Source organism: Crocodylus siamensis, chromosome 14 (genome assembly GCF_052110815.1).
Source record: "Crocodylus siamensis isolate JL-2025a chromosome 14, ASM5211081v1, whole genome shotgun sequence".
NCBI lineage: Eukaryota > Metazoa > Chordata > Crocodylia > Crocodylidae > Crocodylus > Crocodylus siamensis.
In genome coordinates this window covers 28034893-28060517 of record NC_143408.1, presented here as the reverse complement: position 1 = coordinate 28060517, position 25625 = coordinate 28034893, and the positions used below count along the sequence as shown (strand labels likewise).

At 58.7% G+C, this 25625-nt stretch overlaps 2 protein-coding genes across 3 annotated transcripts in view; both read right to left on the bottom strand.

Annotated features, from left to right (window-relative positions):
- Positions 1-6421: 6421 nt before the first annotated feature.
- LOC149853557 (uncharacterized) lies at positions 6422-12430 on the bottom strand. The gene is made up of 4 exons (XM_090027596.1): positions 10632-12430; positions 9104-9214; positions 7914-7965; positions 6422-7456 (listed from the first exon to the last, which is right to left on the bottom strand). The coding sequence occupies exons 1-4, from the start codon at positions 10683-10685 to the stop codon at positions 7335-7337; spliced, it is 339 nt and encodes a 112-aa protein (XP_089883722.1). The 5' UTR covers positions 10686-12430; the 3' UTR covers positions 6422-7334.
- Positions 12431-12553: 123 nt separating this feature from the next.
- The window catches only part of CEP164 (centrosomal protein 164), a 52022-nt gene continuing 38950 nt past the window's right edge, over positions 12554-25625 (bottom strand). For both annotated transcript variants that reach the window (XM_090027592.1, XM_090027593.1), the window contains 10 exons: positions 24249-24427; positions 23466-23592; positions 22621-22688; positions 21939-22146; positions 20620-20727; positions 19782-19896; positions 18005-18370; positions 16952-17018; positions 15651-15773; positions 12554-14977 (listed from right to left, as the gene is read on the bottom strand). In XM_090027592.1, coding sequence (XP_089883718.1) covers positions 14878-14977; positions 15651-15773; positions 16952-17018; positions 18005-18370; positions 19782-19896; positions 20620-20727; positions 21939-22146; positions 22621-22688; positions 23466-23592; positions 24249-24427 — 1461 coding nt within the window. In that variant the 3' untranslated portion in view covers positions 12554-14877. The remainder of the gene's footprint in view (positions 14978-15650; positions 15774-16951; positions 17019-18004; positions 18371-19781; positions 19897-20619; positions 20728-21938; positions 22147-22620; positions 22689-23465; positions 23593-24248; positions 24428-25625) is intronic.

Sequence of the window (25625 nt, the reverse complement as noted above, 5' to 3'; positions counted from 1 at the left end):
GGGTGATGGGATGCTACAGCACACTCAACCCCTGCTCCTTGCCATGGCGAAGTCAATGCCACGATGTCCCAGCCACGCAGCAGCTTGCCTGAGTTAAAAACAAAACCCTAATCTGAAGTGAATGGAGAGGCATTTTCTACATAAACTGGCCTTGTGGCTTCGAGTGATTTTTGAGTCCTTATGGAGGATCCAACCTTTCAACCTGCAGTTTTGTTCTGAGACAGAGATTGGGATTGAACTACTTAGCATCAAGGCAACAGATTACTCTTCCCGAGATCCATCCAATAATGCTGAACGCCGCTTCTGCAGCATTTGTTGCATGAAATCCCAGATTGAATTTCTGGGGCTCTCCTGCATTTAGAGGCTGCTGCTTCTCAGAACCAGGAGACTAGAGAAAGGGCCCATGCCCGGCACAGGGGTAGGCTTTCTGTGCCATGTTTCAGGTTGGTTTAATACGATACCTGAAATCTGAGCAGAACGCTTCGTTTTATAACGAATCCTGTTAAACGTAACTGCTTTTCAGAGGAGCCGTGCCCTAGGGAAGGGACCAGACAAGGCTGTGACAGCGCTCAGCTGTAGCATGTGATATGTGCACAGATTTTGCAGGCAGAGTTGACAGGGCTGATGTTAACAGGCCCCCACAGATGTCATTACGCCCCAGTCATTCGGGCCTCTCTGGCTTGGCTGGGAGATGCATGTGCTTGTCCTAGGAGTCGGGGGGGAAGGCTGTGATCAGGGAGAAGGAAGTGGGGTGGAGGCCCTCCACGGGCGTCCACAGGCTCTTGGCCTCCGAGGCTGCAGGTGTTAAAGGAGTGAATGAGTCGTGCCATCAGGAGCCCTGCTCGAGAAGGGCCAGGGAGGCAGACGGGAATGAGGAGCTAGGCTGAAATGTCCCTGGGAGCCCCTGCAAGGGGGACTCCCGCCCCGCTATGCCACCCCGCAGGAAGGGGAACAGCAGTTCTCAGTGATGGTGCCCAGTGGTCCCCTCACCGCTTTGGCCTCCCTCTGACCGTGGGCTCAGACACGCCTGTGGGGCAGGACCTCAGCCCTCTGTCCTACGCGCTGCTGAGCACCGGGGGCCAGGCAGATGCGAAGGTACGTGTCAAAGCTGCAAGCAACTGCGTTTAAGGTGGAGCTGGTGCAGCCTGCCCTGGGAGAGCTCTCCCAGACACTGCAGAGTAGGGCCTGGATGGGCTGGGACTGGTGAAACCCAGGAGGACATCTGCCCCGCAAGCCCGTCCCTTTCTTGGCATGGCGGTGTCGGGTGTTCCTGGAACTAGGTAGGTGTCAGCTCTCCTTGTGCTTGCTCTAGGTCTGGTGCATGCACAAAGATCGCTACCCCGAAGGTCTGCAGGAGGCTGGTGGCTTGGAGCTCCCCAGTATTAACTGTCATGACTGATACAAAGACCAAGGAGATGATGGTAAGATGATGTAGCTGCTTCTTTCAGACCTTGCTGCTGTCTCCATGGAGGGACCCTTCCTGTCACCTGGCTACTGCGATCCTCCTGCCTCTCTCCCCTGCACTGGCACAGAGAACAGGTAGAGATTTCTGTAACAGTGGGTGGAATTGGCATCCATTCCTCTCCAGGGCTGGGCATCCTACAAGTGTTACACCCTCATACAACAAGGGGTCTTGCTCTGGGTCTCTGCAGGTCCCGGGAAGGGGAAGGGCCTGCATCAATGGGCGACCCAGCACAATGCTGTTGATCAGAGGTGGGCAAAATACGGTCTGTGGGCTGGACCCGGCCCACCAGGCCATTCTATCTGGCCCACGGGGGCCCCTAAAAAATGTAGAAAATTAGTATTTATCTGCTCCTGGCTGCCTGTCAAAGATGGTGCTAGCCACGGGCAGTAGGACGCAGGAGAAGCCAGCAGAACTCAAGAGCAAGGCTGCAATGCCCCAGCCCAGCCCAGCCCCCTCCCCTCCCCACCCAGAAGTCTCTGCCTGCTGCAGTGTTCACTACTTCCCTGCACGCAGGCAGCTACATCGCTGGACCGCAGGAACACGGGGACCGCACAGGTACCCGGGGCTAGGAGTGGGAGGGTGTGTCGTGTGTGTCTGTGCCCAAGCAATGAGTGAAGGGGAGAGAGAGAGAGAATGTGTGTGTGCACACAGAGACATTGTGTCTGTGGTCCATCTGTGTGCAGAAAGGCATACTGTATGTGTGTGTGTGTTTACAGGGTGAGTCCCACAAACACACCCCACCATACACATGTACCCACACCCCCTCACAAATGTCAGCCAACCTCCCCACACACACAGCCCCCCACAACCCCCATACCCACTCGCCCCACATCCACACACCCCCATATGCTCCATCACCCCACACACCCCCACACACCTATCAACCATGGGACAAACCCTAATCACACGACATCCCCGACAAACCTATACCACCCCACAAAGGGTTGGATCCCTCTCAAGGGCCGGGGCTACCCATGCAGCCCAACAGCAAACAATGGCAGACCTCCCGGCCTCCATCTCAACGTCTCTGGACTCGAGAGCGAGTGGGGCTGGAACAAGGCCTCTCCAGCACTGCAAATATGATGGTCCTTGGCCCACAGTGGCTGGGCAAAACAAGGGCAAAAGCAGGTCCAGGGCATGCTGGCCCTGTGCACAGTCAAACCCACAGGCCCTTGGCCACCAGGCCACGCGGCTGTCTGGACCTGCAGTCTTCCCAGAGCTCCCCTTGTAGCGCAGCCTGTGCACGTCTGCATGCAAAGAGTCAAGGGGCCCAGAAGTGAGGGTAGGAGCCAGTCAGGCCCTGTGGTGCTTGGCCCTCCCTATGTGGGTGCAGAGGCCCATGGCAGCAGGAGTTTTCACCTTCCCTGGTACTCCAGTGGTAAGGATGCTACCCTAGGTGGCAAAGGTTGTGGGTTCAAGCCCCAGCTTGGCTGGAGCCCTTGGGCCCTGTGCTCCTCAGTGAGTCCCTGGTGGGCAGGTACCCTCAAGGAGGCTGCCCTGGGGAGTGTGGGGGCTTTGGGGTGGTGCCTGCTTGAACACCAGGGGTTTGGTTTTTTTTGCACTTGGGGCACACTAAAAAAAAAAAACCCAGTGAGCCACCAGGCGGCTCAGGACCTATCCAACTTGGGCTACAACTTCAAGTCCCCTCCGACTTGCAACCGCGATCACCCCTGAGCTCCAGCTAGTAGGCAAGCGCCGGAGGGGGAAACGGTTGCGTAGTAGATGGCGGCCAGGAGCCTCAAGCCGATCAGGGACTGGCCAGAGCCAGGGCCAACCCCGCCCCCGCGTGCAAGAGCTGCAGCAACACGCCAGCCCGGCCACGTGTGGCCCCCGGCGCCGGAGCCCGGCTGGCGGCACAAGAGGGGCTGCGGGGCAGGCAGCCCCCCCCGCACGTTCCCAGCACCGTGCACGCTGCCGCCTGCCCGTCAGTTCGTAGCCGGTAGGACACGAGCAGACCCTCACGTCCAGCCCAGCCTAGGGTTCGCCTTCCCCGCCCCGCCCGCCGTGAAGACTCCGCAGACCCCCGGGGCAGTCACGCAGCTCGTGCCCGCAGCCCGGCTTGCGGCTCCTGGCCCGCCGCCCCGCACGGGGCGATTACCGCCCGCCCCCCCCGCCCCGGGGCGGCAGCACCTGGCTCCGGGACCGCCCGCGCCTGCGCCGCTGCCTCCGCCCGGCGGCCCCGGGGCGGGGGGGCGCACGCCGAGCGAGCCGACGAGGCCCCCCCGCCGCCCTGGCGGGCGCCCTCCCCGGCCGCGACGACGGGCGGGTGCGGCGGGGATGGGCTCGTGCGGGGGGCGGGCAGGAGCGGGAGCCTCAGCCGCCGCGAGCCGGGCTGCGGGCACGAGCTGTGCGACGGCCCCCGGGCGGGGTGTCCGGGGCTCTGCGGAGTCGGCGCGGCGGGGGGCGGCGGGAGACCCCCGGCTGGGCCACACTACACCTCGCGGCCTTTCCTGGCCGCGGCCCAGAGCCAGGAGCGGCCGCGCCGGGCGCCCAGCGCTTCCCCAGGGGCTCGGCATCATCCCACGGGGACGGTGCTGGGAACGTGTGCGGGGGCTGCCTGCCGGGCTCCGGCGGCGGGGGCCACACGGTGGCTGGGCTGGGGTGTTGCTGCAGCTCTTGCACGGCGGGGTGGGGCTGGCCCTGGCTCTGGCCGGGCAGACGGGGAGAAGAGGGGAGAGCCCAGCCGTGCACCCCCGCAGGAGGTGCAGAGGCCGTGCTCGGGGGGTCAAGCCAGTGGAGTGGGGCTCCGCGCCCGTGCCACTGCCCCTGGGCCCCGAGGCGTGGGGGAGCGGCTGCCCCGGGGCTCCCTTGATGCAGGCGGTGCGGGGGCCAGGAGGAGAGGGCCTGGCTGGTGGCGCAGGGTGGTGGAGCCCTGCCTCAGAGCTGTGGATTTAAGTCGTGGTGCTGACACCACGTTGCTTTTAAGTGCGGGGCTGAGCACACGGAGCCTGTTTGCCTGCAGAGCAGGCGGCGAGGCGGGAGAAGAGGCCTGTGGGAGGGCAGCACAGTCAGGTTGGCCCTTTGGCAGGGTGGCTCGGGACACTGCCAGCGGTGGCAGGGGCTGTGGGTTCAAGTCCCTGATTGGCTTGAGGCCCCTGGCCGCCATCTACTACGCAACCGTTTCCCCCTCCGGCGCTTGCCTACTAGCTGGAGCTCAGGGGTGATCGCGGTTGCAAGTCGGAGGGGACTTGAAGTTGTAGCCCAAGTTGGATATGTCCTGAGCCACCCGGTGGCTGGCCGGGTTTTTTTTTAGTGTGCCCCTGATCTTCAAAGTGCAAAAAAAACCCCCTGCTGCTCAAGCAGGCACCACCCCAAAGCCCCCACACTCCCCAGGGCAGCCTCCTTGAGGGCACCTGCCCACCAGGGACTCACTGAGGAGCACAGGGCCCAAGCCAGGCTGGGGCTTGAACCCACAACCTTTGCCACCTAGGGTAGCACCCTTACCACTGGAGTACCAGGGAAGGTGAAAGCTCCTGCTGCCGTGGGCCCCTTGAGGCGCAGCGCCCAGCCCTGCCATGGAAGGAGGCAGGCGCCTGCCCGCAAAACATGGAGAGGCCCAGGCCAGAACCCAGGGCCTCCGCACCCACATAGGGAGGCCCAGCACCGAGCACCACAGGGCCTGACTGGTTCTTGCCCTCACTTCTGGGCCCCTTGACTCTTTGCATGCAGACGTGCACGGGCTGCGCTACAAGGGGAGCTCTGGGAAGACGGCAGGCCCAGGGAGCCGCGTGGCCTGGTGGCCAAGGGGCCGTGGGTTTGACTGTGCACAGGACCAGCATGCCCCGGACCCGCTTTCGCCCTTGTTTTGCCCAGCCACTGTGGGCCAAGGACCATCATATTTGCAGTGCTGGAGAGGCCTTGTTCCAGCCCCCCTCGCTCTTGAGGCCGGGATGGAGGCCGGGAGGTCTGCCTTTGTTGTCAGCAACAGGAGTGCCTGGAGAAAGCGGAGATGTGCGGCGCACCCCCCCCCCCCCCGGGCTGCTCAGCAGGGACCACTGCGGTCCCAGCTCCTGTGCCAGCCCCGTCAAGGGGGTGCAGAGAAGTGTGTGTGTGTGTGTGGGGGGGGGGGTCACAGGCCTCCAGGCACAGGGGAGTGCAGTCCCAAGGGCCGTGCCCCAACCCCTGGCTCTGAGCGAGACCTGGGCCGGGGGGCAGCAGCGAGTGGCCTCGGCTGCCCTGGGGGAGCCGAGCAGCCCCGGCGGCGGGGTGCGGGTGGGGTGCACCCGGGGAAGGCCGCCCTCCCCGGGCCTGCTCCAGACCACGTCGCGCTGGGAGCTGCCTCTGGGCCCCCGAAGGCGAGGGGCCAGGAGCCGGGCGCCGCCGCGCACAGCCCAGCCCCGCGGCGCAGGGCGGCGGCCCGGGGGGGGCCCCCGCCCACGAGCTCCTCTGCCCTCCGGGCGCCGCCCGGTGCTGCGGCCCGCCCCGGGCGCCCGGGCCCGCCCCGCCCCGCACGGCCGGGCCTCGGTAGCACTGAGCGGCCCCGGCCCCGGCCCCGGCGGGGAGGCCCTGGCTGGCGGCCGGGCGGGGCGCCCCCACCGCCGAGCCGAGCCGGGCGGGCCGCCCCCGCGGCAGCGTCTTCCCAGCCGCGAGCGCTGCCCGAGCCCCTGGCGCCCGCGTGTGACGGGAGGAGCCCTCGGGACTCGGGCCTGGGGCGAAAGGCGGAAGGGGCACGGGAGGCGACAAGAAAAGGCGTCCGCGGGGATTGAGCCCCGGGGCCGTCCTCCCTGGCCCCCCGTGCACCAGCACTGCCCCAAGCGCTGCCCGCAAGCCAGCGGCTCCCGCCCGGCTCTGCGGCCTGAGGCAGAGCTGAAGCCGCCGGAACGCGGCGCGCGTGAAGCCCGCCAGCAGCGCAAGCCGCGTCTCCGCCGTGCGTGGGTGTGGCACCAGGGAAGGAGGCCCGCGTGTGCCGGGTGGTGGTGTGACATAGAGGCAGCACACCGGGTGAGCACGGCTTTATGTACACGTGCAGCTAGTACAGAGCTCCCGCAGCGCCTCGCCGCCACCCCCGTGCCCCTTCCCCGGCAAGGCGGTAGCGCCGGGGCTGCAGAGCCAGGCCCGGCCCGGCCCGCGCCAGCTTCTCCTCCGGCACCGCGGAGGCGGCCGGCGCCCGGCTCCAGGGGCGTCGCGCGGCAGGGCCCCAGCCCCGGGCAGCCCAGCCCCTGGGGGCGGGGGGGCAGAGGGCTTCCTGCCTGCCTCCAGGCCACGTCGGCCGAGCCGTGCACCCGCCTTGGAGCGTGGGCAGCACGCGGCGCCTGTGCGCAGCAGGGACCACATGCGTTTAATACTAAGACACACGGAGCCCCCGCCCGCCTGCGCCAGGGCCCCGCCGCAGCACAGCACACGAGCTCTGCTCCAGAGGTGCCAGGGCCACGTACACAATAGGAAGAAGTAGTGCAAGCTCCTGCCAGTCCCCAGCTTGGACACATGTAGGCAATGAAGGGCCAGGGGACTCCCCCCACCAGCACAGAAGAGCCCCGTGCTGAAGACGGAGGTTAGCAGGGTCGGACGGTTGGTGCCGAGCAACCGGCTGCACTGGGGATGGCACTGGTTACCCAGGCCCTATACAGGGGCGCAAGGCCTGTTCGTAACTGGACTGCCCAGTGCAGCCTGCACCTGCCGCCCAGGCAGCAGCGCTCGGTGCCCAGCTGTCAGCGGCAGGGCCTGGCCGTGCTTTGGCTAGCAAATAGCCTGCATGGACCACGGGTGTTTGGAGGGGCTGGGGCGCGGTGCCTGGGTGACGGGGTCCCCAGCAGAGTGAGGCCAGGTGTACCATGGTGCCGGGCTGGGGACAGCGGGTGCCGGGGGGACGTGGCTCAGCCTGGGACCGGCCCCCTCATCCCCTGTGCCAGGCTGCCTGGGTTGGGCACAGCTACAGCGACTGCGGCTCCTTCTGCTTGTACTGCCTGAAGCGCGTCTGGATGGTCACCGCCGCTCGCTCTGCCGGGGTGTACAGCACCGGGCTCTCGCGGCTCCGCTCGGGTGCGGGGGTCCCTGTGGGGTGGAGGGCAGAGCCGTGAGCCACAGCCTCGGCCCCCTCCCTCCCAGACAGCATAGGCCGCAGCAGCTGTGCCTGTCCTGCGCCGCGGGGCAAGGCGCTTCGTCCGCCTGAGCCACTTACTGGCCCAGCCCTGCTGAGAATGGAAGTGGAAAAATCCCATCTGCTAAAACGCTTGACTTCATGAGAGGCAGCACAGGGTCAGGAGGAGAACGGGAGCGCCAAGGCGGTCTGTGCCAGGCCGAGGCTAGAGGACAGGCCAGCGGGGCCCGGGAAGGGCTCTTCCTTTTAGCAGGGGCATCCTGGCATCTTGACTTCAGCTGAGCGTAGAGCCTGCTGAGGGCGGGCGCTGGGCTGCAATCCTGCCCGCCAGCCCCGCGGCACGGCCCTAGCACCCGGCGTCCCAGGCAATCCCCAATCCCCCGTGCAGCACGGAGGATGCTGCGCACTCACCTTTCTGCCCGGGGAGCGAGTAGATGCTGTCATTTCGGGAGCTCCCACCTCTCTGGAAGGAAGGATGAAAGGGCTCAGTTAGAGGGAGGACGGGCACTTTGAGGCCAGCTCTGAAGCTCTAGCAAAGGACAGGCCTGGTTTTGAGAGCTTTTTGCTCTTTGAGTGATGTCAAAACCCTCTGGGATCCTAGAGACACTTACGGTTGTCTTCATAAAGTGACCTTACCCGTACTGGTTGGATTAATTCAGCATCTTAACACAACGGGGTGGGCAGAAGTTTGGATATGAGCCTTTATAAACCACCTGTCTCTGTTTCCCCAGCTCCTCAGCATATTACACACGTACGGCCTAACCGCACTGCTGGGCTTTCCCTTGTAAATCGCTGGGACACGGAGACTAAGTTTATCCGCTTCATCTTGCTGTCACCCAGCAGCACCGATGCTGTGATGTCTGAGATCCCAGCGCCACAGTGAGAGTCCCAGGAAAAGCAGCCTTAAGTGTATTGAAGGAAAACGTTTCTCTTGGCTGGTGCCCCTTGAGCATCAGCCCCCTGTGCCTCTGCTCTCGGCCCCGGGCTGTTCTGAAGGGACCGCACGGTTAATAAATGTGCAGTTTTCCTGTTGGACATCTGACTTGCCCCTTGTGTCATTGCCAGTCCAGCAGCTCATCCCAGTCCAAGCCAGGAGGTTCCCCTGAGCTCCTAAAAACCTGGGCAAGTGCCCCCCACCGCTGAGCCTGCAGCCCTTGGATCGAGTGCGTGCCCTTTTTGGGGACCCCTTGACTTGGCAAGCTCGCAGAGCAGGGCTTCCTCAGCACCAGACACTCGGGCGCTGGTAGCCACGGACAGAAATAATCCATTGGTAGCGGCAGGCCCAGGTGTCTTCGGTGCTTGAATGGACAGGTGTGTGCCTAGCACCCCCCAGGCAGAGCAGGGTGCCGTGGGGCTACGTGCTCACAGAGCCCCAGGGCCAGGAAGCCCCCATCCCCAGGCGCTGAGCGGACCCGAGAGCCTGCTGGCAGGGGAGGGGGAAGGCTGGATGCCTCCGGTCGCCCGGCAGCTCAGTGGCAGAGCTGGGGACGAAGCTGCCGGTCAGCCCACGCTGCGTGCTGGCACTGAGCCGCTCTGTGCAGGCTTGGAGGTCCCCGGCCCCCTCCCCGCACCGCACGTCCCGCCCACGGCCCCGCACGTACCTCGCCCTCCCGGCTGGCTCGGCGGTTCTGCGTCACGCGCTGGACCTGCCAGGGCAGGGGCTGGTACACGAGGTAGGGCAGCGGCTCCTTGTGGAACAGGTTGGTGCCGAGCTGGGAGGCGGAGAAAGGCAGTGCCCGTTAGCCGCGCTGAGTCCCTGGAGCGAACAGCGTGCAGAGCCGGGGCGGCCTGGCCCTGGGACGCGCCTCACCCCTAGTCGCCGATGTATCAGAGCCGGGACGGCCTTTAGCGCCTTTATTCTGAGTGTTCCCAGGGGGCGAACATCACTACGGGGCCAATGGCAAGCGAGGCACAGAGCAACGAAGTGCCTTGCCCAAGGTTACGCAGGGAGTCTGTGGCGGAGCAGGGGAGCAGTGGGACCCTGGGCCCAGGCCTCTGGCTGCTGCAGCGATGTGCCAGGGCCGAGGTGGCAGGACCAGGTCAGAGGCAGCGACACGCGGCAGTTTGGAAACTGCAGAAATGCCTCAGCCCGGAGGCCGTGGCTCACTTGGGTGCTGTCCCCAAGGCAGGGGGAAGTTCTGTGGCTCATCTGGGATTAGGGCAAAAGCCAAGCGGTGGGACAAGCCTAATGCTCCTAAGGCCTTGTGCTGGCGGCTGGGCCCTTAAGCCTCCTTTTGGACGCATCATCTTCCATTTGTGACATCACACCTGGTTGCCGAGGAGATGCTTACGAAGTCACAAGCAGCAGATTACAGCAACGCGGGGAGGAATCACCAGCTTTGGCTGGTCAGCTCTTAAGCAGCCCAGATCCCAGTTACAGTCTGTTACTGGTGGAGGCAGGAGAGCTCCCAGCGAGGTACAGCTGTGGCTCAGAGGCTCGCGCATGGCGCCACGGGGCACCCGGTGCCCGCAGCCTGGAGCTCGTGGCCAGGCCCACGCCGCTCACATTTAGAGCCACAAAGGCGGGAGGCAGGAGCAGGTCCTCTCACCCTGCACACGTATTCAGACTGGTCAAGAGCCACCACTCCCTACGTGGGCAGGTGGGAGGACGGGACCCCCACGGCAGCCTCTGCCGAGGCCCCAAACAGGCCTGAAGCTGCTGCTGTGGAAAGCCTCCTTCTAGTCCAACATGGAGCTGTTCTCCCCTGAGCCCCTCTCTGCAGCTTTTTGGGAGCTGGCAGGATTTTGGAAAGGGAAAAGGCCTCTGACGTTCGAGTCCCGAGACCAGAATTCACTAGGTCCTCGGGAGCGCCAGGGAATAAGTGGCATGGCTGGGCACACGGCCGACAGCACAGTGCGCCTGCATTCACAGGAAGCAGGACCAGGCCTGGGGGCAGGGGGTCTGGGTGACAGGTCGCCGGACAGTCGTCCCTGGCAGGTTTTGCAGCCAATACAGGGAGGAAGGAAGGAGCTCGGAGCACACGGCTGTCACAGGCACCAAACCGCTGTCTCCCTTCACCACCCAGTTGCTCGCACACTCCTGATTAAGCTGACAGGCTCTTTGGCAACTAACCATCCATTCGCACATCCGCGGAGCCCAAAGCCCAGCCTGGCCCAGCCCAGACTCACCCGTCTGAACGCCCTCACCATGAAGAACAGCGCTGTCATGAGGGTGGCCAGCATGGCCAGAGTCTCTGCTGGGCTCCCCCACTTAGGGAAGGAGAAGACGGCCTGAGTGAGAGCCCTGAGCGTCTCCGTGGTGGCAGCTACCGAAGCGGCCCCTTCTCAAGCAGCAGCAGCAGCAGCAGGACAGGTGGCCTCTGCTGTTTTAAGGAGCTTAGAGCGTGCGTTCGTCGGGGCTGAGTAATTGCTCGCTGTCCTTTTGCTCTCCTAATCGCTGGGCTCATGCGGCAAATACGATGATCTAAGAACAGTGCATCCTCTCCTGTCTCCCCCCGGCCTCGCTGGTCCCCCTCCACTGGACCGTGCAGTGAAGGTCGACAGGGGCTGGGCCACGGCCAGGTTGTTTAGCCGGATGCCAGCCGGAGCAGGCAGTGGGGCGAAGGGACCCGGTTGCTTAAATCACTGGCCTGCCCAAGTGAGGGACAGCAGATGAAGGCAGATTTGGGAAAGCGGCGGGGGCTCGGAGCCCAGGAGAGGCCCCACTGGTCCCCCAGAACATGCCACAAGACAGCTGTACTTCATCTGGCTTCTCATTAATGTTTCCTATCTAATTAGCAACCACCAGGGTCAGGGAGTTTTCCACGGGGGTGGGACTGTCCCACTGAGCCACATCTGTGTTTTTAGCTATGTCGAGTGGCACCCATCCAGCGTGTAGCAGCCCTTCCACAGGCCTTGCGGGGGGGAAACGTTCAAGCACCGATCCAGCTCGGGATTAGCAGAACCGTGTCCAGAGCGCTGCAGAATGGGTGGCTACGGCTACGACTCGCAGTGGGACCCAGCACTGGGACGAGGACAGGCCAATGGCAGCTCCAGATGTTTTCACTCTTTGGCGTGGGCCCATCTCTGCTTCAGCTGTGAGCCTGATGTGACCCATGCACGTTTGACACGATTTGACATGCTGCCACCCATGCCCAGACCTTGCTGTCACGTGCTGCAGCACTCGGGGCTGGTGCTTTTCCAGGAACTGCTCGCGTGGCCCGTTCCACGTTACTCGCTGCCTCTAGCTTGGAGCAACTCAAACTGCACCAAGCTGAAGTGGGAGCGGGCCGCAGAGCCACTGTGGGATGCCTCACCCCAGGCTCACAGGGCAGCTGATAGGTGCAGCCCAAAAGGGACCCTCAGGACCCCTCCGAGGCCCACCCCAAGCTCACTATATAGATGCTACCGGGGGCAAGCGAACATCTGAGCAGTGCACATGGGAGTCTCGCAGGCAGTTTTGCACCATTTAATCCTGAATTCACCCTTGCCAGATGTAAATTAACCTGAAGTTTCATTGCCTTTTGATTTCTTCCTGATTCAGGAGTAACAATCATGATTCCCAGTTTGATTTTCTCCCACATTTTGCTTGGTTCACTTTGTCCTCCTGGTCACATTGTCCATATGGGTAGGATCTGGCTTGGCTGAAGCAACCTTTTTCCTTTCCCTACATAAGAGATTCTGCTTTGGTTTCTCACATATTCATTCAGTCATCCTCCAGCTGATGGCAGAGGGCAGCGAATAACAGCGTGTTCCCCTGACATGGTGCACAAATTCCTGCACGAGAGGCTGCTTTGGACAAATGAGAAGGAACCTGAAGGAAGGCAAGAGACCATAAAGGAGTATGTAAGAGCACTGAGGCTGGCAGCTGACACAAATAACGTGCCTGTGCACAAATCAGCAACACGTTCACATATATAAATATATTCCTCAATACACGCGTGCAGATAGGTCTTCATTTAAAATATGCAGCCCTTGACATCTATTGCAAAGAAGGGCTAAGCTCAAAGCCACCTGAGGACAAGTGAAAGAGGTCTGCAGACCCCCAGAGAGGAACGTGGGACAAAAAGCATCACAACAGGGAGAAAATAAGGCTGCAGACATCGCCATCATCCAAAATAGGCCTATGCAGATTTATTTTATATATAAAAGATACAGCTGATATCACAAGATTCAAAGGGAAAAAATAAACCTGATTCAGAAGCACAGCATTCTCGTAAATAAAATAGGCTTTTATCCCTATTGAGGTGTCCGGTTCGCTGCAGCGCACAGCCTGGAGTCTCCAGCCACGTGCTGGGCAGAGGCTCATGCAGCTGCCAGCTCTTCAGGGCTGTGGCAGGCGGGATGAGAGAGGGGCTGTCAGGGGCTTCCCTGGGTTTTGTCTCATGGCAGGAGGACAAAGGGCAACCCCCTGCCTTGGGCTCTGTGTAATCTGGTAGCACATTCAGGGGGTCCACGCTAGGATCCACACCCTTATCCTGAGACGGATTCTGCAGGAAAGGTGCCAGGCTCAGCGGGCATTCAACATCCCTCTCCACCAGCGCTAAATCAGCAGAGGTGGAGTGTCTTTCCTTAAGCAATGACTTCAGCATGGTATGTCTAACCCAGCATCTCCCAGAGACATCGCCAGCCCTCTGCCTTCTCAGCCAGGGAAGGACCCTACGTTCAGATCCATCTCTTCACCCACGTGCTCCCAAATCCCTGCATAAAGGGAAGCAGGTCGTCTGAACAGTGCACAGCAGCAATATATGTGGAAAATGGCTACAAAACAGAGGTGCTGCAAGAACAGCATCTTGAACAGAGAAGCAGCTTTCTATTTGCACCTAGACATTCCCCGCAGCATGTGCCAGTGTGTACGGACCAGGGTCCCTCTCCCTGCTCCGCTTTCCTCTCCTCATGTCTCCATCCAAGAGGAGCCATGTGAGCAGCCCTTCCTGGAGCCATCTCCTTGCATGCGAGTGGTTTGCAAAGACTCTCTCTCACCAGTGGGTATCCCCTTAATGCAAACTCTTCCAGCCAAAATGATGGCACAAGCAGCACTTGTGGGTATCAATGTTTTGCAAATGCCAGTGCAGACGATGCGTGGATAACAGACACCAATCAAGCACCAGCCCATGCTGCCTCCCTGCATCCTCCCGCTGCCCTGAGATGTCTGGAGGTCAGTGGGTTTTTAATCACCAAACAACTCCAAGTGCCTGGGGGATGGGTCCAAAGCCCTGCGGAGTCACCTCACAGCAGGCTTTGGCTCACAGCCGGGCATTACTTTGCCTTGTGCACCATCAACCTCAGCTCTGGCCTCAGCCTCGCTGTCCAGGGATGGACCCACGGTGCCAGGCCCAGGCCTGGACCCCAGCTGTAGGACTGCTCAGTGTGGGTGCTCTGGGCACTGCAGGGAAGGTATATGGAGTCGTGGCCACTCCCCTCATCCCAAACCAGCTCCGCTGATGCCAGGGATGCACTAGTGCAAATGGCCACAGGCTCTGTGTCAGGCAGACCTGCTCAGGTGAGTGAGGGGATGCACGTGGGCTCCTAAAACGGCTCTGAGAATAGTCCTGATCAGACCCAGGCAGTTCTGACAGGGGTGGTCTCCTCCCCAGCATATGCCGGGTAAGGCAGCCTCGCTGAGCACCACCTGGCTTTTGCCTGACAAAGAGAAACGGTCCCAGAGGCTTTGCCTCTGCTGTCCCCTGAGCAATGGCTGAGCCTCATGACTGAGGCACTGCGAAACCTCGTAAACATTTTCTGCTAGAAATACACTCAACATTCAGCATGAAAGGAAACCCTGGTGTCCCTAGGTGGAGGTGGCAAGAGGACAGGTCCAGGAGACAAACGTGGCATCGGCTCGGCCCGCCCGGCACGGGGCCCAGAGGCTCTCACCTCCATTGCTCTCAATTCTGTGCTTCAGCGTATAAAACATAATTGCAGACATTTTGCTTTTCATGCTCCCAAGCTCAAGGATGTATCACAGAGGGCTGGTGACTGAGTTCACCTGACACCAATGTTTGTTGTGCATCAACAGGGCCTTCATTTCCTGAATATTTCCTCTGGCGACAGTTTTCTGTTGGAATTCACCTCCTCCCCTCAACACGTTATTCAAAGTCCTCGGTGATTCACAGCTTCATCATGTGATTGCTGGAATACTAATGAGGGAACTGTTGATTTATTGAAGCCCTGATATTTCACCACTGGATTAAACAGTCTATAAAGTATATTTGGACACATTACAGGATTAAAAGAATCCACTGGGGAAGTTTGCTTCCTCCCTCCTCCACTCTCCTGGAAGGAGAGACTTTATTTCAAGGGCAAAGCAAAAGAGCCCTGTAGATCTCTGCTGTACCGTGTATTGCAGGGGACTGCAGCGACATCACCATCTCACCAGGCACTTGTGGGGCACAGGGCTGGGACTGCCATGTCTCACCGGAGGGTCCACAACCTCTTAGTAGTGATACACTTTAATCTGGTTGTTTTCATCCAGGCCAAGCTGCACCAGGTCTGGGCTGCTCACAGACAGCTTCTGTGTGCTTGGGAAGAGAGGCCTGGCAGGCTGGTGAAGGAAAAGCCTGGCTGACATGGGGGAGACGCATGCACAGACATGGCAAATGGGCCCCGCACCTTGTGCTTATATGCCATATGTAGACCTCTGGCTTCCAGGCCAGCAGCATTAAAGCAGGATTAGCAAAGGTCTCATGGAGCCAGGACAGTTTGCTGGGGCCGTATGTGTGCTGCATGGGGGTGGTCTGCAGCTCCCCAAAACACTGCAGGCAAAGGGCAAGCAAAGCAGCCTGGATCATCCCCCTCGCAGCACAGATTTTTCCCTAGCAGCAATTCTCCCCTCCGACCACCTGCCTGATGCAGGCCCTGTGGTCTCTAGCCATAGGGGGCTTTTTGGGTGTCTGTGAAACAACCTGCTCTGGGAGGAACCCTGTGATGCATCCTCCTGCAATGCTGCTGGCTCCCCTCCTCCAGAGATGCTGCAGCCCCCATCGCTTGGACAGCGGGCTTCATCCAGCCACCTCGATTCTGACGTACCGCCACCTTGTGCCTCTTCACTAGCACCTCACGAGGGACTGCCAGCACCACAAGCCCACGTGGTGGGCCCCAAAGGCATGAAAGCTCCCCCGCTGGCTCCCCATCCCCATCTGCTCCCTGCTTCCATCTCCCACCCAGCAGCAGAAGCACAAATGAAGATAGTATCGAGGCAAAGGATACACTTTTGAATCTTTCTTGAAATTTTCCAGCCATCTCTTGTTGGCATCAATCATTCCCTGGATGCTCATCTTGTCTGCCTCCGGGCTCCACACCTGGGAGCGCTGGTACAAGCGGACTTGCTCACTGTCACGAGAGGGGCAGGGGGGAAGAAAAGATCTCAGAAATGGGAAGGGAAGCAAGGGCTGGATTCTGACAGCAAGCATCCTCCTCCTGGCTCCAGCTCATCTCCCCCCACCACCAGAGTGAGATGGAGCTTTGGCCACCGTGTCACCCAGCTGTGCCCTGCTTCCTGTCATCTGGGCCCTGCTCCTGACAACTGCCCCAGCTTCCCAGATGGCTCTGGAGGAGTCCTGACTTCCCCACTCCCTCCCGGTTGGCAGGCCCCACCTAGTAGGAAAAGCCCTGGCGGACTCCATATCTGCAGCGCGACTCAAGCGGGTTGTGGATGCGCAGACAGGTGCGCACACTAGGCAGACACCGGGCCTCTTTAACAATACGAGGGCGTTCCAGTGGGCAGAGCCGTGGGAGTAACTAGCCCAGGAAATGATGCTCCTGAGTGCTTCTTCACTGCCAGGGACTGGCCAGCAGGTCTGTGGGCCAGGGGGAAACAGCTGCCTTCACTGCTGGGAGGCAGGCTGCTCTGAAACCACCTCTGTGGTTGCCCACTGGGCCCACAACACAGCCCGCAGAGAGCTCCACAGCTGCTGCCACCGCCGCCAAGGGTTTGCCTCACAGCCATCGCACCTGAAAGCCTGGCAGCGTTCACAAGGCTGTGGCTGAATGCGAGCCAGGCGGGTGCCTGAATGCTCCATCCCCTCGACCAGAGGAGAAGAGAACCAGCACTTCCCAGGCTGCAGAGGAGGTGACACAGCTGCAGGGGCAGGCTGCAGATGGCCACTGGGATGACTGTAGAGCTGTGTAGCTGCAGCCCTCAGGAACTAGCCCCAGAAGGACTCTCTGGAAGTGCAAGAGGGCATTTCTGGCTGCTAGGGAGCTCCACAGCTTAGACAAAAGGACAGCAGCTCCTAGCCAGCCCTGTACTGAAGTGGGAAACTGCACACAGCCTGGTGCCAATGCCCTGGCTATTCTGGCCCTCGAATGCGAGCATCATCCCCACTAGCTGCAGTGCTGTAAGAGCCTGACACAGCTGGAAAGGGAAGCTGGCTCCTAACCTGCACTCAGAACCTAACCCATTTAAGTAACAAGTAGGTCAGAGCAAAATCACAGCTGACCTACAAACCATGGCAGAGAAGTGGCAGAAGCACAATGAAATAGCCACACTCAAGAGAAAGGAGCCTCACCCAGCAGGCAGGTAACCTAGTTTGCTGTCCGGAGGGGCAGAGCTTCCATTGAACGTCGGGAACCCGCCTAGAAGAGACAGAAATTAAATACAGACAGGGAAGAATTAAATACAGCAGAGAGCTCCTCTGGGTCCATCCTGCGCACCCCAGGGCTGTCGCTGTCCCTGGCCACCGTTTTGTACCTGCCGGTGAAAGCACATACTGAGGTGCTTCTGAATGATGCTGTAGCACATGCTCATGGGAAACTCTGCTGCAAGATCCCCTGGGGCCTCCCATTTGACTTCCAACAGAAGACAGGAAGTAAGAAAGCCTGTGACTGCCCCCTCCCTCCCTGTTATCACTTCCACCATGAAAAGAAACAAATTAGCATGCCAGGACAACCAGATTCTGCCTCTGGGGCAGGATCTAGCCGCAAGGACTCACACTGGGTAGAAGGGGATGGACTGGCAATGCTGGCACCAAGCCAGAGAGGACTCCACACAGAATGGATGGGGCTGGGAGGGGATGCTTAGTATATGCCCCTGGCAGCATTGGACACCCCAGAATGAACCCCCTCAGCTGCCAGGAGTGCCAGCAGCCCCTTGTCCAGGTTGTGCTTCGATTTAAATCCTTGACAGAAGCAAGCACCCCCATCTCTCGCAGCCACAGAGCTCAGCCCCACGGGACCCTCTGCATCCTCCCCTCACTGCTCCACACCACTGCTTGCAAGTGAGGGAATTGAGCAGGGGGTCTGTTAGTACACAGCTGCTAAACTCAGGGGCAGGGCGGGGCGGGGCAGCCATCCCTATTCCCAAGCCTAGGCAGCCTGGCACTAATGCATGAGCTGAAAAGCTCTGCTGGGGAGGCGATCAGCAACTGCAGTGCCAGGGAGTGAAATGCAGTGCTTCCAAATCTGTGCCAGCTTGCCTGGCTCTGCCAGGCCTTGTGGTCCTGCCAGACAGCTGGTGACAGTTACATCCCTGCCCTCCATCATGATGGTGACTGCAGAACCACCAAAACCAAGAGACTTGAGAGGTGTATCCCAAAGGGGGATTGACCATGGCATGTCCTCACCTGGGAAATACTTGCGCCACTTCTCTGCCAGCATGCTGTCCACTGACTGGATGGCTGTGGAAGACAGGCCGGAGTGGAGACCAGTGCTCCATGACCGCTGGTTTGCCAGAGGAAGACTGGCAGGAGGCACGAGGGGGCCAGCAGCTTGGACTCTCGCCAGCGACGTGTATGTGGAAAGCGGGATGCCATCCCTGGGCAGCGGGGACAGTGGCACCGTCGTGGAGGCAAAGAGAGGAGACTGCTGATGACTCAAGGAGCCCAGGATGCTGAGGACTCCACTCAACTCGCTGCTGATGCGCCGCAGGGAGTCTGTGAGGTGCTGGATCCTGTCGGGCTGGGGGAGCTGGAGAGGTGGGTTCAAGTCACCTACCAACAGAGGGAAGTAGAGATGACTGGCAGGCTAGGACGTGATGGAGACACCAAGCTGCACCCACAACCAACGCTACTCTCGAATCTCCCAGCCGCAGCCACTCGCTCTCCCCTGCGCTCCGCCCCAAGATGATCAGAGGCTGACCTCTGTCAGGCCCAGCTAAGCGGTAAGGAACAGAGAGCAGTGTTTGGCTGAGGAGATACCAGGGGACCTTCACATCGATGCTGATGAGCAGAGGAGTGGAAGGCAGCAGGGGCATGCAGTAGATGGTGAGAGAGCTGAAAAAGCCCAGGAGCCTTGGTGTTCTGGGGACTGAGCTGGGATGAGGAATGGGGACCTCATCTCAAACTGAAGCGTGCAGTGTCAACTCTGATTTGGAGCCTGTGAACGAGCAGGAGTCCCCTTCCCTTCTCCATCTTCCTGTGTGAGCCAGAACAGGGACCATGCTCACAGCCCCACCGTGCTCTGCCATGTTTATGGCAGACAGCATCTTATGAAGCAAGCCACTGCTTCCAACAGCTTCTGCTGTGCATCTCTGATTTGGTTAGTCTCTGCAGTGTAACTCTACCCTGCCTTCCACCTGACTGCAGGCTCACATGGCTAACCACCTTTCTCGGCTCACGAGAGATTTGCTATTTAAGGAGAAATCCTCTGCAGAGACACCCACAGGACCTCCCATCCCTGAGCCTGCTGGCCCGTCAGCCCTGTAACAAACTGAACAAGGAGATGGAACGACACTTCCCAGGCTGACAAACATCCCAAGACAGCTCTGTGCGAGGGAAAGGACCAGCCTGGTTCTTACAGCCCCACACGGGGAGAGTCTGAAGCTTTGGCAACCAATGCAGGTGACTTCAAAACAAGGCTTGCTAATAAAGGAGCAGCCAGCAGCTGTGCCAGCCTCTTGGTCAGTAGCATGGTCCTGTTGCCCTTTGCACCTAGTCATCCAGAGCTATTCACTTCACAACCACAGGTCCCCTGAGCAACCACAAAGGGACTCAAGACTAAGGCAACAGCCTCTCTTGCTGGGGAGATGGCAGGTGGAAGAGGCCCAGCCAAGCCAATCCTGGCAGGACAGATGCTGAGAGGCAGGGCAACGCAGGCCCACTCCCGTCTATGACATGGGGCACAAGAGTGCAAGCCACGCACGCTGTATGCTCTGCAGTGGAATCACCACCCCCATTTCCAAGGAAGCACTCTTGCTCTCACTCCGTTTCACACAGACACAGTTCCATGGTAGGGGACAATCCCCTCCTGCAGCACGCCTGCCCCGTGGGAACGAGACTGCAACAAGCCCAAGCAAGAACAAGGCGCATGGAGAGGGAAGGCGGGACAGCTGGATCTGCACCAGGACACGTGGCAACGTGCACGTGGCTGACACACCACTCCCTGGCCACACCTGCAACTCACGTGTATGCCGAGGTGCATCGGAGCTGGCCACACTGTTTGTGTCCTCTGAATCGCTGAGGTCAAAGGTCACCGCCTTCTTGCATGCAGCTCCCTTCAGGGTGTCTTCGTCAGACACCTGGTCAAGAAAAGGGGTTAGGGGAAGGGCACATGCCTGCTTCACAAAACCAGCCCTAGTGCCCCAGGGACTGCCCGGAGCCTTGACTCACACATGTACACCCTAGACTGGATCCCACCCAGGGTCACCTTCCCTGGTGACCTGCCACATAGGCCCTGATGGCTTTCCATCAGAGGGTGAAGAGGAACCTGCTGGCTCACACAGCCTCACCCACGGCAGAGACTGGGACTGATGTTCTTGTTTAAACCAGCACGCAGTGGCATTTCCCCTCATGTCCCTGGGGTCACAACAGGCTCAAATGAAGTGCCGCTTCATCTTGCACTAAACAACCAGGCATTTTCCACCTGAGGCCTTTGCTCATGCCGACAGCATAACTGGCAAGGTACTGATGAGAAGCCCTCCACCCCAGGCCCTGCCCTGGCTGCAGAGCTGGTAAAACCTAGACATTCACTCTCACTGGGTGTGTAGCTCTCTCCTGCTCTGCGACCTGCTTCCTCCGCCCACTACTCACATATGCAGACACACTATATAGATCTCAGAGCACATGCTACTTGCCACCCCACTCTGCTAGCCACCGCCACCCTGCTGCAAGACTAAACCTCTCTTGCTGGACCCGAGGCCCCACGAAACCCTCAGCTCGGGTGGAGCTTCTGAGTGTCACTGGACACGGCTCAGTGGGCACGTGGCCATGGGACACCGAGTGGTGGAGCAGCTGGAGGTTACCTCTTCCACAAGCGAAGACTCCAGCTGGGTCAGTTTCTCCTCCTTCTTCTTCAACAGCACCTGTCCTGTCCTCATGGCTGACTTCATCTTGTCCAACTGCTTTGCTTCCTGCAGGGGTGCCACATGTCAGCCACAGAGGAAAATAGAACGAGGAACAGGAGACAAACGGCTTTATGGACCTGGAGTTATCTTTAGAACTGATTTTACCTGGACGTGGGCAGTTGTGGTCCAGGGTTCAGAGCCCCGCTACCCCCAAGTCTCTAGTAGTATGAAGCAGGGCAACAAGATGCTTAGAAGACTAATGCTTCAGATCTAGGGGGTCTCGCACCTGCTAAGAGACCAATCCGTGCTCCACAAGGCCAAGTGCTTTGTGGTCACGCTGCTCAGATCTGACCTACAGATCGAGACTGCATTCACCTCTAGCCATAGGAAGTCCCCTGGCAACATTCACAGAAGACTGCAGGGGCTGGTGGCCAGGCCGGAGGACAGCTGGCTAGCACCCTCTGAATTCCAGTCCCATTTCCAACTTCTCTCCACTCCCTTTTCCAGCTGTGGAAGACTCGTGTGCTCTGCCACACACTGACACGCTTCATGACAGGGTCACATCTCACTGGTGATGCAGCAGTCCCAGAGTATCATTTATGTATTAGCTGAGCTAGCACAGACACAAGGAACTATCTGCAAAGATGTACAGAATCCTTGCAAAGATACAACAACAAACCTGCTCATATCAGAACTATCCGTGTCACCAGGTCCTTGCTTTGCAATTGGCAGGTGCAGCAATAAATGCATGATCTAGCAGCACCCACAGGGTTTTGGACATTGATTCAAATAATATTAAACTCACACATTCCCTCCATTTTGAAGCCTAGTAAGCTACATTTCCCAAGGGTATGCTAACACCACCAGCACTGTGCAGCATCTTCAAGGTGCCTTCTAGCAGAGGGCTCAGAGGGCTTACAAACCTTAATGAATTAATCTTTACAGCCACCCTGTGACGCAGGCAAGGATTTTAATCTCTGTTTTATGGATGGGGATGATGACATGGGCAGAGATTAGTGCTGACATTGGGTGCCTAGCTGAAGACACCTGGGTGCTAACACCTAGGAGGGGAGAACACCTCCACCTGCCATAAACTACACTTGCAGTCATGGTCCCTGGGTCTAAGACTGGGCACCCACGGTCAGGGCCACTTTTAGGCACCTGAACCTCAGCAGCACAGAAGGCAACTTGCAGCAGAAGCAAAAAGAAATCACCAGCCTCAGAGCTCCCAATCTCACAATCCCCCCCACACTCTGAGCCAGAGCAGTGCTAGTCACCTCTTCCAGGTTCTGGCGCACACCCTCCAGCAGCTGTGAGCTGTCAGGATCCTGCACCGCCTCCTGCGCTTGCTGCATGTCGTGACGCCACTGCTGCCTCGCGGCCTTCAGCGCCGTGTGCCTCTTCCTCATGGAGCGAGTCTGGCGCTCCAGGAACTCCTTGGCATTCCTGATGGAGATGCCTTGTGCGGAGATGTAGTGCCGTATGCTGCAGAAGGGAGCAGAAGGGAGAGTGCTTGCACACCACTAGCCCAGAAGTCTATCTACACTTCCCCCCAACCTGCAGCAGTTTGGAGAGGGTTTGGCTTTCCAGTTCACCCCAGAACAGGCCAGACAAGTGTGATAAAAGCCCTCCCAGGTGATGGGGTGGCTACAGCTGTAGAACGCAAGCTTCTGGGAGGCAGTTAACAAGCTTGCCAGAGCCTTTCTGTAGCTGTATCAGCTTTGCACACCAGCTAAGAACTACATGTCAGTGACTCATCAGCCAACAGCTGCACTAATCAAAGGGCTGTGACCTGTCCTGACGGGATGCTTTGAGGAAGGGCACAGCACTGCAGCGGGCCTTTTCCTCTTGGCCCATGTGCTCTAAACTGCAAGCCATGGATGGCTCCACTGTGCCAAGTGACTCGCTGTCAGCACATAAACCTCAGCAACAGCACTTCTCAAGGTGGCCGGTGCTTACTCATCAAGCCAGAGGTCGCCATCTTCGTGATTCTGCAAGGGCAGGGGAGCCGTCTGTCTTGAGGAGTGCTGGAGAGGTGAGACACTTCAAACATCAATTAATATGCAAATAAAAGCTGGACCCTGGGTCCCAAGAAGCCTAATAACACAGTGCAAACTCAAATCACAGCATCAGTGAACCTGCCCCTGGAATGGGGCACTGCAGAGGTACTTCCATGTGGGGAAGAGGGAAAAATAAGCAGAGGTTTCCCTCCAGTTCCTGGACTTGCCTTCCTCCCATGGTTCCCCAGTCCAAGGCTTGTACAAAGGTGATCCAAGCACAGACCCCCCCAGGAAACCTGGGATGAGAGTTCAAAGCCACAGTGACGCGTTCTCTCACTCTCCTCTCAGGGATGAGAGAAGACTCTCGTATTTAACACCAACCAAAAAATATAACACGAACCAGAGATCTCTAGTAAGGCATGGTTCTGTGTGGGAATTTGCTGTTTTTCAGTTACTGCAGATGACCCCGATGTGCCTCTGCAGATCCAGCCCAGCCAGCTCTGGATGGAGGCTCACTGAGCAAAGAAGAAGTGTGCTGCCCAGCAGCATATTTCCAATCTTGGGCAGAGCCAGGAATGCATTGCGGGACCCAGCCCCTGTCTAGTGGACAAGCTGGGGCTAATGCTTCTGCTTCTCTATTAAATAACCTTGGCCAAGCGCAGTCCGCAGCAGCAGCCCAAGGCAGCGCAGCCAGGCAGAAACCTGCGCTGCCACGTCCAGCAGGACTGTGCCCACCTCCCCAGCTCCAAGTGCTTTTGGAGATTCTAGCCGTAAGGCAGCGGGAGCTGAAATGCTTTTACTCACAGCGCGGATTGTCTCTTTCAGGTCCTCAATATGGAGCTCGGCTTCCCTTCGTGGAGATGCTGTGCTGTCTTCTGCTTCTAGCTCCTTCAGCAAGTCCTGCTTGCTCCTGATGGCTGCCTCTAGCTCACTGCCGCCAAAGGCGCCAGGTATGCAGGAAGGAAGAGGCATCAGAGATGCTGAGTGATGCTGCTCGTGAGAAGAAACAAGCATGCAGAAACTAGCTCTCTAGAAAACTATCCAGAGCTGCAGCAGCAAACCCACAAAGCCCTGCGTAGCTCAGGAGCTGCAGTCTAGCCATCGCTGGCTCCAGCCAGACTCATAAGCACAGCCTCCTGGGCTTGTGTATGGAAAAGCTGAGTAGCAGGTCTCTGCCACCACCTGGCTAAGTCAGTTTGGGCCACTGTCAACCCTTAAAACAATGAGAAAGCAAGCCATGCTCTGGCTCATTCCTGGCCCATACAGGCCTTTACTCCCCTTGAGTCTCTCACCCTAGTTCCGCAAAGCATTTTACAAATATTATTTCACAGCACAACTATGAGGATGCCAAGTATTTGAAACAGGTTTTGAAGGGTGACAGTGAGGCCTGCAGGAGCTAAGTGGCTTATCCTGAACTTAGAGTTACCAGTCAATCTGGGATCAGCCCCCAGGAGCTCTGGCCCCTGGTCACCTGCTTGCCCAACGAGCAACTCTGCTCCTCAGAAATTCTGCAGGGGTGCAGGGTGCCAACATTTAACAGCTCCAGGGTCTGGAGGGGGTCAAACACAAGAGGAGCCACTCCTGCACCTGATTCGCTTCTGCAGCCTCTGGCTTCGGGACTGCAACAAGTCCACCTGAGACTCTAATTCAGCTTTTTGATCTTGGAGTTCCTGGAGAGTCCGGCGCAGCTTTCGGATGGCTTCCATGAGGTCTGTGTGCTCCTTCCGAGACTCCTCCAAGCGGAGCTGAGCAGCCAAGATCACCTCCTGAAAGGGACATGAACATTTACACCCTGTGATTTCCTGAAATAAAAGCATGCAACGTGCAAGACACACATGTGCTGCACAAGAAACCAAGCTAGGAGCCCCCAGCACATACAGCAAGCCTGTTGTCCTCCTCCAGCTTTGTCACAGCTTTTCTTTACTCAGAAACTGGCCCTGACCCAGAACCCCCATATCAGAAGAACCATGAACTCTGCAGGAATTTGCATCAGAGCTGCATGATACCCATCACTGCCAGCATTCAGATCCTGCTGCCATCAAGATAGGGGGTGAAGGCTAAGCATTCAATTCAGGGAGCATGGATCAGTATAGAGGACAGCAACCGGGATTCCTCAGGACATCAGGGTCCATGCTGCCCCTTCTCTGTGCCTCTGCACAGGCTGTTTTCAACGAGACATGGGAGGAGGTAGAGCTGAAAATGGATCTCATGGCCCAGGTGAGCCTAGCAACACCGACCTACTTGGGGCAGGTAGAGACTGTCCCTTTTGGGCCACGTGCTAGGTGCATTCAGTCACAAGGCGGCTGAGCCAGCACTGTCTCCTCCCAGGCTGCATTCCCAGGGGCAAAGTCAGACGCTAGATCTGGCTCTTGCGTCTCATGTCAGGTAGATAGAATGATCCAAAACACCATGGTCTGTGTCAAGCCCCTGGCCTCAACATCCTGTAAAGCTGTGTGGTTTTCCCCTTGAGGACAAGGCCTGAGGTCAGGGATGGAGCGGCTGTTCAGTGAAAACTGTTCTCCCAAAGGTGACTGACAACTATCTTCAGGGAAACGTACATGATTCCTCCACAACGCCAGGCCTGGGCATAAGACTATGGCACTTTACAAGTTACCTGGCACCTTGGCTAACCTCTCTGTGCTCCCTCCCCCTTTTGAATGGGTTGACTCTTTTCTGTAATCCAGTTAATCTATTTCAGCTGTTTTCACCTGGTCTGCAGCTACTTCTCATGACTTCTCTTTGCTCCAAAGTTTACAGCCCACTCCCCTTTCTAAGTAATCACCTTCATCTAACAGGATTCCCCAGAAATAACTCTTCTATCCAGCATTTAGCTGAGGCAGTACCTGCCTCTTTCTTTGCCCTGAGGAAGGGCACTGTGTTCCCCTAAAGCCTGTCTACCATCTGTCCCAGCTCTATGGTTGGTTCAGTAAGGACATTCCCTACAAAAGCTTGCTTCTCACATGC